This window comes from Macrotis lagotis, chromosome 1, assembly GCF_037893015.1.
Source record: "Macrotis lagotis isolate mMagLag1 chromosome 1, bilby.v1.9.chrom.fasta, whole genome shotgun sequence".
NCBI classification, from domain to species: Eukaryota; Metazoa; Chordata; class Mammalia; order Peramelemorphia; family Peramelidae; genus Macrotis; species Macrotis lagotis.
Genome location: NC_133658.1, coordinates 695,175,771 through 695,191,023, shown reverse-complemented (window position 1 = coordinate 695,191,023; position 15,253 = coordinate 695,175,771). Strand labels below are relative to the sequence as shown.

The following is a 15,253-nucleotide window of genomic DNA, read 5'->3' as shown; positions in this document are numbered from 1 at the left end:
GCAGGACTCATCTCCAGAAAAAAGGATCAAAAAAAACTTTTATAAAAAAATAACCTAAACAAGCATCCTAAATAAGATGAGTTAGCTAATTACTGAAATTGAAGAAAATAAAGGAAAAAACTTTTTCAGCTCTTCTTACTCTTCTTTATCCTTCTCTCCCTTTTCCACACCTTCAGGGAAAAAAAGAGTTCAATTTGAGCCTCCTCATTCAGATTGTTTTGCCCTCCTAAATTAGCACAGGAGTTCTCAAATTTTTTTCCTTACACTAAAGAGCACTTTTAATAAGGCAAGAAATCCTTAGGCCATGCAATCCACCTAGCAAGAACTACAGAATCCTATAATTGGAAATGACCTTAGAAAAGAACATTGACACTGAGACCAGGCCCTGGGTTCAAATTCTGCCTCTGACATTATCCAAGCCCCATTAGACACATCATCTAACCTCCCTGAGTCTCATGTTTCTTCATCAGTAACAGAAGAAGACTTGATTCATTGTCCTCTGAGGTCTTAACTGAGATCTAGGATTGAGATCATTTAGTCCAACTCCATCAATTCATATTTGAAGAAACTGAAACTCAGGTCAGGGGGATTACTAGTTAGTATCACGAATTAGGCCCAGAATCCAATTCCCCTGACTCTAGCCAAGTATTCCTTCTAAAACACTATACTGCCTTTAAATCTTGAAATCACATAAAATAGTCATTAGCAGTAATGAGAAGAATAATGCTGTATTTTATGAAATTATCATTGAGATTATCTTGGTATGATTTCATTGGTGAGCTCCCTTCAATAATACAGATCAATACTTTGTCTATAATTTCTAATCTGAGATAATTGTCCTAGCCACTAATAAAAGTGACTTGCCCCTGATCACATGGTTAGGATGCATCAGAATTTGAACCCAGGTCTGTCAACTGACTTGAACTCCCACTGTACATTTTGCTCTTGATGAAATACTAATAAGCAATAATATAACTGAATTGTGTTGTGAACATTGATACTTTTAAGTAGTTAGAATTTTGGCTACCTGAAGGGACCTCTAATAGTCTTCCAGTGATCTATGGGCCACACCTGAAGATTCAGTGCTCTAGGGTGAAAAGATTGGAGAATATTTGCTGTATGCAGACTGCTATCTATCAAAGTTACCTGGACAATGTTTGATGAGTATTTGTTTTTTCCTTTCACTAGGGTACTGAACACAACATTGTTTGAAAGCTGGGAAATTGTTGGACCCTATCCATCCTGGTGGGTTTTCAACTTGTTGCTGTTGCTACTTCAAGTCCTGAACTGCTTCTGGTCTTACTTGATTATAAAGATAGCTTGCAAAGCTATTTCCAAGGGCAAGGTAAGACAACATCAACCCTGTTCAAGCTTTTCTGGAGAAAACAACATTGATTTTTTTTCCTTCCAATCCTATAGTAACCTTTTTTATTATTTTGTATTTTATCAGAATAGTTGTTCTTAACATAAAATTTAGTCAGTTTAAGGCTGTATTTTCATACTGTTTTATTTAGTGTTCACCTGTGATGGAAAGCATTAACATTGCTTCACTGATGATCACATGTAAATGTCCTACATTTTATAGTTTTAGTTTTTTTTAATTTTTCAAATTTATTTAAGGTAATGGAGTTAAGTGACTTGCCCAAGGTCACACAGCTAGGCAATTATTAAGTGTCTGAGGTCAAATTTGAACTCAGGTCCTCCTGACTCAAGGGCCAGTGTTCTATCCGCTGTGCCACCTAGCTGCCCTAGTTTTAGTTTTTTAATGATAGTATGTTGTTTATGTGCCTTTTCTCTTTCATTGAGAAGGGAATATATTTATATTTTTCTGTTTATGAGAAGAGTATTAGCTTAATGTTGTTTCTCCATTTGAATACTTCTTTTTTTAAAAATGATGCTAGGAAAGCATTATCTTCCAACTGAATTTCAGTAAAAACAAACTGAATCTCTATTATTCATAGTAGATTCATGAGATTGATTTCCCTGTTCTTCTCTGATTCTGATCCATAGTCATCTATTTGTATTTGATAATACATCCTCTGTGACTCTATTTTTACTTGTCTGTTCTCTTCCTCCTGCCAACCTGGAAGGCTGGGAAATGGAATCCTTTGCATGTAAGTTTCTTAGACCTCCATCTGTACTTGTAATGGATAACCATAACCTATTAGAGGGGACATTAAAGAAAAATTCTCCTTGCATATATTTCTGACATGATTGAATTAACTGAATGCTCCAACTCAGACTTGCTCATGAATAACATCCACTTAATGCCCCTACACACCACTGACTGAGATCTCACCTACTAAAGAATTAAGTTTTTCATTCCTTGGATAAATATGTCATCATTAATTCAGATCAGTTCCTGTGTTGCTTGCTCTTCCTTCTGACTTTCCACTATGGGTTTTAATCCTTAAAATATGGGTGAGACCATAAGATGGAGAAGAATGTGTTTCATCTACATTAAACCTTTGGGCAAACAAACAAGGATAGTGTAGAAAATGTTAGGCTTTAAATTATGACTTGTTCTTCAAGGAAGAATGACAGCACCAAGCACAAGATTGGGAGATAGGATTTCTGAGATCCAGTGACTGATCTGTGGATTCTCTGCCTGCCATCCAATGTGACACTTTTTCCATCATTTTCAAGATTATTATCTAAGGATAAAGTAGTATTGAAATTTTCCTCCAGGAAGATTAAAATTAGCCATCTAAGTTTTCTGGGAAAACAGATGACCAGCTCCTATGTAAATGTTACATGTATGCATTAAAGCTAAGGGTTGGAAGTTTTAAATCCCTTTATCAAAAATGGGTTTATTTTTTGTTTAAAGTCCTCATTTAAGAGAGAAAAGATAATAGCTCAGACAGTTGTGTGAACTAAAAGTGTTAGGACAACACCAATTAGATTACTTTAATCCTTATTACTTGCTATTGTATCAGGCTTGTCATCTCTATTTTTTTTCTTTCCATTTTTGAAGAGATGATGTAGTTTCACTACAGATATCATGCTTGAGAGCATCTTTGTTGCTGTTCCAAGCATGGCTTACAGATTTGTGTTTCCCAGAGGTAAAGTAGGAGTGATTCTGGTGTCCAATATTACTTTTTCTTGAAAGGTAGCATTTGAATAGATTTTTTTAAAAATATAATTTAGCCTAAACTTCTCAAACCTGCACTCATTATTTGTAGTGGCATTCAAGATAAATGAAACAAAACATATCCTATACCTTAATTTTAATAATAGTTGGGACCTATGCCATATTTTACCTCACAGGTAAAATAAACTAATGACATCTTTTAGGTAAACTTTGCCAGGTTGGGGGACCATGATGGATAACTTTATATAAAATAGTGTCATAGAGAGGTTATAGTGTAGCTATTATTAATGGGTAAGCTTCAGTTTTAAATAGACAATATTAGAAGCGATGAACAAGGTTAGACAGATTTGCATTTACCAAGCTAGGAGGAAGGTTTTAAGGCAGCAGACTACTACTTTTTTCACTCTACTAAAAAAGAGTTACACAATCTTGTAAGGTTAACAAGAACTTAGGAAAAGGAGAGTATACAAGGAAGGGATTCAAACTGAAAAAACCTTTTAGAATTCTACCCCCCCCCCAGACTTAAATAACTTTTAAAAATGCTTCTTGTAAAAAAATTGGATTCCATGGAATATGTCTATATTTTTCCTAGATCTACTCTTGTCTTGTTATAATTCATGATTCCTAAAGTTTCAGATTCCAATGTTCTTGGAATCAAGATTTCTGTTTTAAAAATTAAGACATTTTTTCCTTAACTTGTTTAACCTAGAAGTACTATCTACCTTTTTGACCATTAATTTCTATGTATATTAGAGTGATTATTGATTTTATTAAACAAGATCTAAGTGAAAAAAATTATCAAAAATTTGGCATATTTCAGTATTTCTCTCTGGACTGCTTCTGTAGCTTCTATTTCTAGAATTATAAAAATCAAATCCAAAAATTTTTTTAAAGCAGTCATAATGGAATGCATCAGTTTGAATGTCCTAGACTTTAGTAAACAACATGAGCCAGTCCAGTCAAATATTGCCTGGATATCAATCAGTCTTATCCTGTTTTCTTTTTAGAATCTCCCTTTTAAAATCTGTTTGTCTCTCACTGGCAGTTTTCGTTTGGTAACACTATTGATGAATCATATTTTAAATAGCTGAGTGAGACATCTAAACCTAAGTCCCAGTATTTTAACAGCAGATTTCTATAATTCTCTTGCAGTCCTGCAGCAAATTTTTCCACACAGTTCTGCATTTTCATCATCAGATAATAGATTTAAAAAGAAAAGACCTTAGAGTCTACAGGTGCAGGGAATCTCCAACCTGTAAAATCATGTGGTCTGATAGTGCCAAGGCAACCACTGCCAGCTCTTAAAATGCAATAAATCTAGAAGCTTTTAATGGATGAATTAATTAAAAGTTTGACCAAAGAGAGCAGGCTAAAATTTAGGTTTGAGCCCTTAGCAGAATAAAGTTCCCTCCATGCCCCAACTAACCCAACTCTCTCATTTTATAGATGAAAAAATTGAGACCCCAAGAAGTTAAGTGACTTGTCCAGGATCACAAAACTAATAAACATTTGAGTCAGGATTTGAATTTGTCTTCCAACTTCAGTTCCAGTGTACTATCCACTATATTTCTTTGTCTTCTCCCAACATGAAAAAAATGGATGATTCTTAGCCTTTTAGGAATCATTTAGTCAGATAGAGCTATTTCACAATGTTTGTATCTATTTCAATATTGTATGACTGCATGTGCTTCTGGTCAAGCCCCTAATAGAAGTGATTTCCTATGAGCTCATTGTGTTCTGGTATCGGTCTACAGGTATCCAAGGACGACCGAAGTGATATTGAATCCAGCTCAGATGAGGAAGATTCAATGCTTCCTGCAAAGAACCAACACAACCCCACCACCAACACCAATGGGACCAGTGGCACCAGTGGTACAAATGGGTACCTCTCAGGTGGTCCGTGTGCAGAGGAACACTAACCACTCTAAACCACAAGACCTGAACAAAGTGAACTCTTTGCTACTGGAAGTATTTAACTAAGTTGCGAATGTGGTTCCTTTCCTGTATCTCAGCATCAGAAACAAAAATTAGGATTATCAAAGCATTCTGATAGTGCACTGCCATATTTCCTATCTGTGAATGAAGAAGACTTTCCATTCTCTATATGTAGGCATGCTGTATGTAAATGTTATTGGCCCAGATGAGAACAGTATTTTCATATGTAATGTCTTTGAGTATTATTTATTTTTTTTGTTTTTGTTTGTAAATCTGTGGACAAAAGGGAACTGCCTGACTCCTTTTACTCTGCAAATTCTTTATAGGAGAAAGAGATGCTCCAATCTCTTCTATCCTCTCTTGTTGCTACAACTTAGTCCACTATAAGTATTTGTCAGCTTGAACTGTCATTTATAGTAAGCTAAAGGCGGCTTTGCAGATTACAACTTAGCTTCAGTTGTGTTTGCCTTTTTTGTTATAGTGCTGGTTTTGACATTGCTGATAATTCACAGTGGCTGTTCTCCCAATGTAAAGTTTAAACAGGCTGAATTAGTTTTGTATGTAGTCTCTCTAATGTGATCAATTAGCAGTTCAAATTAAACAGTTGTTGTTATAGAGTATTATTTTAGCATTGTTTTAAACTAAATTGGTAGTTAATTGCATTAGAATAGGCTCCATTACTTGTGTGCATACCCTGATATATTTATGTCAATGGCTATGGTAAATTCCTAGTTGCAGATTAGTTCTGTCTTGTAAGCTTAACCCTGGCAGGATAGAGCATCTTGCATTGCTTCTGGTTCAGCTGAGAAACATTAGTTCAAGTCCATAGTGGTAAATGGAGAATTCATATTTAATACTGAGAATTTGTCGCTATGAGCTGGAAAGAATGAAAGAAGAGCCCACCAGCTCAGAGATTAGTCATTATCACATGCATGCGCAGAAAGATTTCAGCCAGGCTTCGCTTCTCTCCCTCTAATTGCTGTAATAGTTTGCCTTGTCATGGAAGAAAATGAGCTGAAAGTCTTGCTCAAACACAAAAGTTGATTTTTAGAGCCTTAGAAGAGTTCTCCCAAGAGTTGAGCACTTTATCGCTTCCAGTGTATAAAACTCCTATAGTATTTGACCTGGACATGTATTTGTATGTTTGTATGTGAGTGCGTGCATATGTAATAATCATGCCTGATAAAATCAGAAAGAAAAGAATATTTGACCTTCTTCCTCATCCCCAAACCAGAACAGTTTGCCTCTTCCACAAACTAAACTACTGATAGCTTGACACTCCAGAACCCTCTATGTAGACTTGCTTAAAGCTCCCAGCAAAGTCTTCAAAGTGCACTATTCCCATTGGAAATATTCATTTCCTCTTAGAAAATTGCTTTCCCCAGTAGCAGTTGGATCAGTAGTGAAAGATTTCTGGGCAACAGACTTGCTTAAACTTCTTTCTGACAGTGTTATATGTGCTCAAAAAAAAAAAAAGGAAAAGAAAAAAGGAAGAAAAGTATACATGAACCAAAGATTTTTTTTTAATATGGGGGGAAGGAGGAAGGAGCAATAGCTTTTCCTCTTTGTCACAAGACTAAGAATTGTCTCAAGTAGAAGATCACACATTTAAATTATTGAATCTTACCACTTCTCCAGAAAACAGTTTCTTGTTTAGCCCATCCCAGTGGTTGAGGAGCTATGGAAAGATATGAGTTGTTGAGAAAGCAATATTCTATGCCTCACAGAACCCCATTATTTCAGTTTCAAAAAGGAGGATGTATGTGTATGTGTATTTGTGCATTTATGTTAGCAATCAAAAAGAATTATTAGCACTTGTTTATCATCTGGAAATATGTTGAAAATGTGAGCTGTTTGAAAAATAGTGTCAAGCATGTTAGAAAATAAAGAAGAAAAGGTTCATCTTATATCTTTTAATGAGAGGAAAAAGTGAAATGTGATTCCATACTTTAGTTAATATGGTCAATTCTGAGCCCTGTTGATTTCCCAGAAGAAATAAAGAGATTAAACATCAAATCCTAAATTTGTCTGGGAATTAGTTCCAAGAGGCCATGTGCTCTCCTGTTTGTTTGGAAAAGTAATTTCAAAATGATGAGTTTTAGAATACTTGGTGGAAGAATAATTGCTTAAAGATTAAGTAGATGATTTCTGAGTGTTGTTCAGGTTAGATTGTGAGTTCATATTTTTACACAAAAGGTCAATTAGCTGTAAATAAGGAAAGACCCCCAAAATAGCTCCATACCAGTTAATTTTAATCTAACCAAGTTCTTCTAAAACTCTGTAGATCATATTTCATTCAGTGCTCTTAGGAAGGGAGATCTTTTAATTTAATGACTTTGAGTTTATTGGCTATCTTGATAAACCAGTATATGTATGTACATGTTTTTATTATGTATTACACTTGCATATATGTATATACATACAAACATATATGTGTTCTATTCTGAACTCCCCTCAAGGCCAGGTGAGGGTAAGATGTAACATCTATCAATGCCATAGTCTTGGAAACACAGACTGCAAATTTAAACAGATTGATAGTTTAGCATAACATAGGCCTGAGTAGACATCATTTGTCCTTCAGTTTGCATTCATGCCATCCATGTTTGTGGGAAGGGGAAAGAGAAAAACTTAAAGAAAAAAAGTTTTTATTCTAAAATGTTATAGGCTTTCTTGATATGTTAGGGAAAAAAGCATTAGATGATTAGAATTTAGCCTTGAGTTAAATTGAATAATTGATATATTTTTAAAAGTGTGACCTGTGTTATTTTTGTGCTTATGTTTATACAAAAATTAGGTAAAGCCAAACCAACAAAGCTTAGCCTTGGTCAGGTCCATTTGTAAGCTTCCACCATATATCTCTTTCACCTCTTCCTTCATTTGTCACCATCCTACCATACTGTTGACCCAACCAAAAATTATAGAAAACTGCAACCTGGCGTGCAGGGAGAGCAGAGTCTTTCTGACTACAGTGTATAAACTGGTTCATATTTTCTAGCTGCAATCATAGAATTAGGACTTTGTCTATTAATGGAAGTGAGGGGGAGTGGGAGGGACAGTTCTTAGTGTTTGGAATTTATTTTTAAACTCAATTTTTGCAGATATATATACTGTAGACACCTCTCCCCATGACTTCATTAACATCCAACCCCAACAGTACAGCTAGACAGACTGCTCTGGGGCCCATTTAGATAAGGAATCAGCCTTTTAATGAAGATAAATATATGTAGGGAAAGTGGACAGTTCCCCCCCACCCCATTGCATTTGATTGAGATAAGAAAAATGCCATATCTCTATCAGTCAAAAATGGAAGAGGAACATAAAAAAGTATTCAATTATTTTGCCAAAATTACAACCCTAAGTATTTGATAGTTTACTTTTTAATACATTGTATTCACTAATCCATAATAAAGAGGGTCTGAGTTTTCCATGGCAATGTCAGTGTTACTTGGTCTGAAGTGAATTGTTTCATTATTGTTTCTGTTGGTCCAAGGCTATCCCATATAATTGTTCATAAAAAAAGTCAAGGACTGAAAAATCATTCACTCATGCCATTATCTTGCAGGAACAGTAGTTTTTATTCAGAAACTTCTGTCACCGGAGATAGAAAATATCTGCCAGAGTATTAGCCTAAGTCTTCATGCCCTTTCTTATATAAGATTTTCATTACTTAAAAAATTAAATCAATACTAAATAATTATAAAGACTAAACTTTTTTTAGTATGTGCCCCAGGATCATGATTATATTCAAATGAGAAAATGTATGTGAAACATTTGGTAAACCTTAAAATGTTATATAAACAGAAATGACTTATTGTTATAATTACAAGAGACTTCAAGATATCCTTTAGAAACAAAAATACTTGAATTCCACAGTGCATAATAGAGTTTAAGGTCCTGAAAATGTTCCTGACTCCTTTTCCTCAAGTCCTGTGTTTACAGTGGCCCCCAGGTTTCTTTTCTCTATGCTGATTATAGATCAAGGAGGTAATTTGTTGGGCACAGATATATCAGATAGGGAACATGCAAAAAAAAATCAAATCAAATACTTGTCAACTTGGTCAGAAAGGGTTCTTTTAGTTCTTTAGCAACATTTAGTAACATTCTTTAGCAACATTTAAGCAACATTCTATCAAATCTGAATAGAAAAATAAAATCACTTTGCTGGTTGACCTGGCCCTGTGACATACTAGAAAAAACTGATCAGATTTTCATAACCTGAATCATCAAAGATGTAGAAAAACAATGACCATAAAGAGCTTGTGACCCCCAGAATCAGCTTGACTCTGTCAGTAAAATGATATTGTGCCATTCCCAGAATACCAAAAATACTGCACTGTTTCATTGTTGCCAATTCTTAATAAGAAAATATCAAAGAATAACATTTAAAGCCAAATTCTGCCTTCATCTATAATGGGTGGCAACACCTAGCACAATACAATGCCCACTTTGAAATATTCAGAAAATATTTGCTTAATGATTTAATATAATGCTTACTCATAAGTAAGATTGACTCTTTCCTGAGGAAAACCTGGGATGTTTGAGAAACAAGCATTATTATTCCCATTTTAAAGAGGAGATTGAGACTCAAGCTAACTTGTACAAGGTCTTATTTTTAAAACCATTAATTAAAAGGCAAAGGGGACAGACAGCTAGGTGGTGCAGTGAACAGAACACCAATCCTGGAGTCAAGAGAACCTGACTTCAGACTCTTACTAGATATGTGACCCTGGGAAAGTCACCTAACCTCGATTGCCTCCAAAAATAAATAAAAAATAAAAGGCAAAGCTGGAATTTGGACCTAGTTTTTTTTTTTTTTGTGTCTCTAAGACTATTTCTGCTAAGCAACATTTGCCTCAGTCAATATTAGAAGTATTTGCTTCAAGGTGGCTAGGTGGCACAGTGGATAAAGCACCAGCCCTGGAGTCAGGAGTACCTGGGTTCAAATCCAGTCTCAGACACTTAATAATTACCTAGCTGTGTGGCCTTGGGCAAGCCACTTAGACCCATTTGCCTTGCAAAAACCTAAAAACAACAACAATAACAACAAAAAAGAAGTATTTGCTTCTGATTTTTTTAACAGAGAAAATTGTTCCAAACCTCATAGAAAATATAGAATATTTCTCAAAAAATTCTATAGAATCCCAATAATCTGCAGGGCATTTTGGAAGCAGGGGTTGGCAAAATATTATCGGTTTGGATTCAGGCTAAACCCCAAAGTCAAGATTAAAAGTACTGAAAAAATAAGCACCCTTAGAATAAAAAGAAAGAAAAAATTCTGTAAGTAGATCCCAGAAATAATCAGCACATGATGTCTCTAGCTCAACAAGATTAGACACTATTAAGATTGTACAGGAAGTAGGGGGGCAGAGGATGCTACTATTTATCTCAAAAAGGATTACTTCCTTCCAGCCTCCTGTTACTTTCAATAAAAGAAAGACAGGATATTATCCCTCTTCTACCATTGATTTTTTTGATAGGTTTTCAAATACTCATTTGTCACACTTCCCCCTTTGTGTGATTCAATTTGTCTGAACTGTGTTGCATTTGCGTGAACTGCTTTGTCACATTCAGTGTCCATTCCCTTGAAAAAGGTTTGACTAACCCCTACTTTCCAGAGTACTATAAACTGCAATTGCCTTGACATCACAAAACGGGGGCTGTCTATGTAGTTTATGTGTTCAGTAGGAAATAGTGTTTCACCAAAAAAGAACTTTTCTTTTTGGAGTTGCCATAAAAGCTTTAGAAACTGGGATTGATGGAACTGACTTTAGAAAACTGGGAAATTCAGATTGTAGTTGCAAAGAACACAGTATGGATGTATCTGGAGATTTTTAAATCTTGTTTGCACAGGCATTTATCTCCAAAGTCATTTTTTGTCAAGGTGCATTTGGGGTTTAGTATTGTTCTTTTAACCTTCAGTGAGGAGTGGAGCAGATGATACTGTTTCACCTGTGTTATTCAGACAAATCTGTATTTGAGCAGCTCTCAGAAATAGAATGAAGTGTGATTAGCTTATTAGAATTCTTTTATTATATTGATATTGTGCATAACTGAACTTTGGGAATTACTTTGTGTTTTGAGGATTTTTTTAATATGGAAAATGTAATTATTCATTCTTGAATTTCTGGAACCAATCATTATTGTGAATTATTTTACTTTGAAAACACTTTCATAATAAAGATAAGTATTAAAATGTATGAGTGACTATCCTTCTCTATTAGGTAGAAATACCCTCTGTAGTGTCTTTGCATACCTTCCTGGGAATGAGAAATGATGAATATGCACATTTTTATTAGTGTTATTATTATTATTATTATTATTATTATTATTATTATTATTATTATTATGGGGGGTTGCAGGGCAAGTGGGGCTGGGTGGCTTGCCCGGGGCTACACAGCTGGGTGATTGTTGGGTGTCTGAGACCAGATTTGGACCCAGGTGCTCCTGGCTCCAGGACCAGTGCTCTGTTTACTGCACCACCTGGCTGTCCCACTATTATTATTATCATTATCATTATTATTATTTTATTTTATTTTATTTTAGGTTTTTGTTTTTATTTTTGCAGGGCAATTGGGTTGCGGTGGCTTGCCAGGGGTCACATAGCTGAGTGTTGGGTGTCTGGGGCCAGATTTGGGCTCAGGTGTTCCTGGCTCCAGGGCCGGTGTTCCATCCACTGCGCCACCTGGCTTGACCTATTATATTCACCTATTAATATTATTTTTTTAATTTTAATTTTTTTCTCTATTGCTCATGCATGTCTATATTTTGGGGGGTATTATGTTTACACTTAAACAAGAATATTTTAGTAATATATAAAAAACATCATTTATACAAAAATAAGAATAAACATTAGTTTGTTTTTTTAAATGGAGTCACCATACTCAAGTTTGAATTCTACTCCTTGACACAGACCAACTGAGTGACTTGGACTTTATGGGCTTAAGTTTTCCTATCTGTAAAATGAGGAGGTTAAGTTCAATAATCTATGATCCTAAGAGATTTGATGTTGTTTGTCCTTCTATCTTGAAGAAAACCATGATATGAGGCAAATGCTGCCATAAGAGAGTGAATTGGATTTCAGTGAAGGGGTTCTGTGCTAAGTGACTAACCTCACTTTCTCCTCCAGAGCCATCTGGGTCCAGTGTCCAGATATGAATCAGGATAACTGGAGATGGCCCTGGATGCAAGGCAATTAGGGTTAAGTGACTTGCCCAAGGTCACACAGCTAGTAAGTGTCAAATGTCTGAGATCAGATCTAAACTCATATCCTGACTCTGGAGCTGGTGCTCTATCCACTATACCATCTGGCTAAATCACTGAGTGATTTAGTTTACAATATACTTTCTCAGAGTCATTTCAATGCACTCATCTTTGGAAAAGTATTTTCACATTTCCTTATGACACAATATAATATTTCTTTAAAATTCAAAACATTAATCTCAAAGTGGAAGTCATTTTGAAACACTCATTTCTGAAAAATGAAATACTGAGAAAAACCAAAGAGCTTCAACTATCCTCATTTTTCACAACCAAAAAATCCAGGAGCATGAAACAAAACCCAAAAGGCACATTTTATCTTGTACCACAAGGATGTGTGTTACTTAGGACAATTGTTAGTCTCTTGCCATCTCTCTCTGTATCTATCTTTCTGTCACTGGGCTTTTCCTGTTTGTCCCTACTGTTATATTCTGGCCTCTGTGAGTCTGTCACCTCTGGCCTCAAGCACATCTTATCACTCCATCCACACCCAATTCTGTTTCATCCCTGTTTTTTCCCTTCCCACATATCTATGCAGCAATCCTCCCCATCCCCCATCCTACAGTATGCCTCCTCTGTGTCTCAAATATAGTTCCTGCTAAGAAGAATGTACATTCCCTATATTGGGTTAAAAAGGAACGAACTGGAAACCTTGTCTATTAGTAGAGATGTGGTGGGAATAATAGCTTAACTTGGCTCCTCTTTCCCCACCCACCTCCTGGAAAATTAGGCTAGTTGTTCCTTTGCAAGTACTGATACCATCCTTGAGAGTTAATTGACTCAAGGGACTAAGGCTCCAGTATAGATACCTTCCTAAATCACCTGGATATAAAACAGCTATGGACAGCACCATCTCTGAAGCTTTGAGCCCAAGATCAGCAGCATGAACAAGACTGAGCAGTCTTGCTCAACAGAATCAATGCTTTCTCCTGTTTGAATATCCCTTCTCTGCTCTGAATGTCCTTCCTCTACACAGACTAAATCCTTAAATGTTAAATGAGAGTTTTGTTACCTTTTGGGGCCACAGACCCCTTTGGCTAGAAGTCTAGTGCAGTCTGTGGATCCCTTCTCATAATAATGTTCTTAAATGCTTTTAATAAAACATCACATTACTAAGGAAACCAATTATATTTAAATAATAATTATAAGTTAAAGAGAGTGTATGGCTTCATCTCACTGGTTTTTAAAGACACAGATAGCTAATCAAAGGAGGTCATCCCCTGCTACCCAAGATGTTAGGGTTTTATGCTAGGTAAACTGGGAGAAGCTCAAGTTACATTCATCTATCTATCCATACCTGTCTATGTATCTACATATCTTGATATTTTTAACCATTTATTTCAGATTTTGGAACTTAGTTACCCAAGACCATCCTGAATCTAGCTCAGAATAATACAAGGTTTTATATGGTAGTTATTCTGATGAGTTTCCTTTTTTCTGTTAACCATTAGCTTTAGTCTGAAAGTCTCTGTTTTGTTTTAAGAAGTCAAAACAATTCAACCATGTCATCAGCAGCAAAGGAATTTTATAGAATACCCTGATAGCTCTGAGTAATAAATACTTTAGATATAGAAGAGATGTCCTTATTTGTAAATCTGAACTGAACCTACAAAGGTCCAAGGAAGGAAAAATGGTGTATTCATCCCTCTTCTGAGTTCCCCTATTTCTATCAAGGATGCCATCTTTCAAGTCAATGAGGTTTGTACCCCTTAGAGATATTCTTGGCTCCTCAATCTTCCTCACCATCCACATCCAATCCAAGTCTTGTTGGGTCTTGTCCATTCAACCTCCACATTGGTTAAAGCTTTGTGCTTCTCACCTAGTAAGGCTATCACAGTAGTTTAGGCAGATAATACCTTTTTTCCTTGGACTTGTGCAATAGTATTCTAATTAAGGTCTCTTTTTCAAGTCTCTCCTCTCTGTATTCTTCTGTATTCCTTTATCAAGGGGGAAGCTGGTTGGCACAGTGGGATAGAGCACCAGCACTGGAGTCAAATTCAAATCTGACCTCAGACAGTTGTCACTTACTAGCTGTGTGACCTTGGGTAAGTCACTTAACCCTGATTGCCTCTCATCCTGGGTCATCTTGGGGTGTCTTGATCCAGGGTCATCTCCAGTCATTCTGATCCAGATCGCCAGGCCTATAAAGGCAGAGAACAACTGCCAAAGTAGTATTCCTAAAACATAGATCTAAGTTATTCCCCTGCTCACTACACTTCAGTAGTTTCCTTGTGTCTCTAGAATCAAAAACAAACTTTTATTTGGCATCTAAATCTCTTTACAATCTACCATTTGAGGTTCATTTATTACACTTTACTCCAGATCAAGTACTCTCTGTTTAAACCAGGCTGGCTTGCTGTTCCTCTCTGTGTGCATCTCTGCCTCTTTCATCTGGGGAATTTAAGAAAAGCCTCAGACAGAAGTGGACACTTAGCTGGAGATTTAAAGGAAGCTAGGGTGGCTGAGGGTAGGAAGCCAGACAGTCCAGATGTGAAGGTGAAAAGGCATGTAGAAGGTGTGTGTTTGTGTGTGTGTGTGTGTGTGTGTGTGTGTGTGTGTGTGTGTAAGGAAATAACCTTAAGGGGAAAGTGGAGGTCTCTCTCCCTCAGCCTGCATTTGGAGAACAATTACTAACTCAGAAGGAGACACTTTGTCCTGTAGGGATCAGAACCCCATCCCAGCAGACGTGGTCAACATTGAGAAGCAGTCACTTGAGTGAGGAAGCAGCTTTGAAGACTACAATTTCTGGCCAGAGAATAAAGAGCTGGCTCTGAACTCCAAAAAAAAAAAAAAAAAAAAAAGAGAGAGAGAGAGAGAGAGAGAGAGAGAGAGAGATAAACCTGGCAGACAAGAGCCCTGCTGCAGAGAGAGTCCCCTGAGGAAAGAAAGGACTTTCAATTCCTTGAAGCAGAGAGTTGTTTCACTTTTTTCTTTATATTTCCAGGGCCTAACACAGTTTCTGATACATAA

General features: G+C 36.1%; 1 protein-coding gene across 2 annotated transcripts in view; it reads left to right on the top strand.

Moving 5' to 3' along the window:
- CERS6 (ceramide synthase 6) overlaps nt 1–11,203 on the top strand; it is a 334,583-nt gene extending 323,380 nt beyond the window's left edge. The window contains exons 9-11 of one of the 2 annotated variants that reach the window (XM_074215782.1): nt 1,189–1,345; nt 2,091–2,114; nt 4,846–11,203. In XM_074215782.1, coding sequence (XP_074071883.1) covers nt 1,189–1,345; nt 2,091–2,114; nt 4,846–5,010 — 346 coding nt within the window. In that variant the 3' untranslated portion in view covers nt 5,011–11,203. The remainder of the gene's footprint in view (nt 1–1,188; nt 1,346–2,090; nt 2,115–4,845) is intronic. The other variant, XM_074215783.1, reaches the window with a different exon arrangement.
- The last annotated feature ends 4,050 nt before the right edge of the window (nt 11,204–15,253 follow it).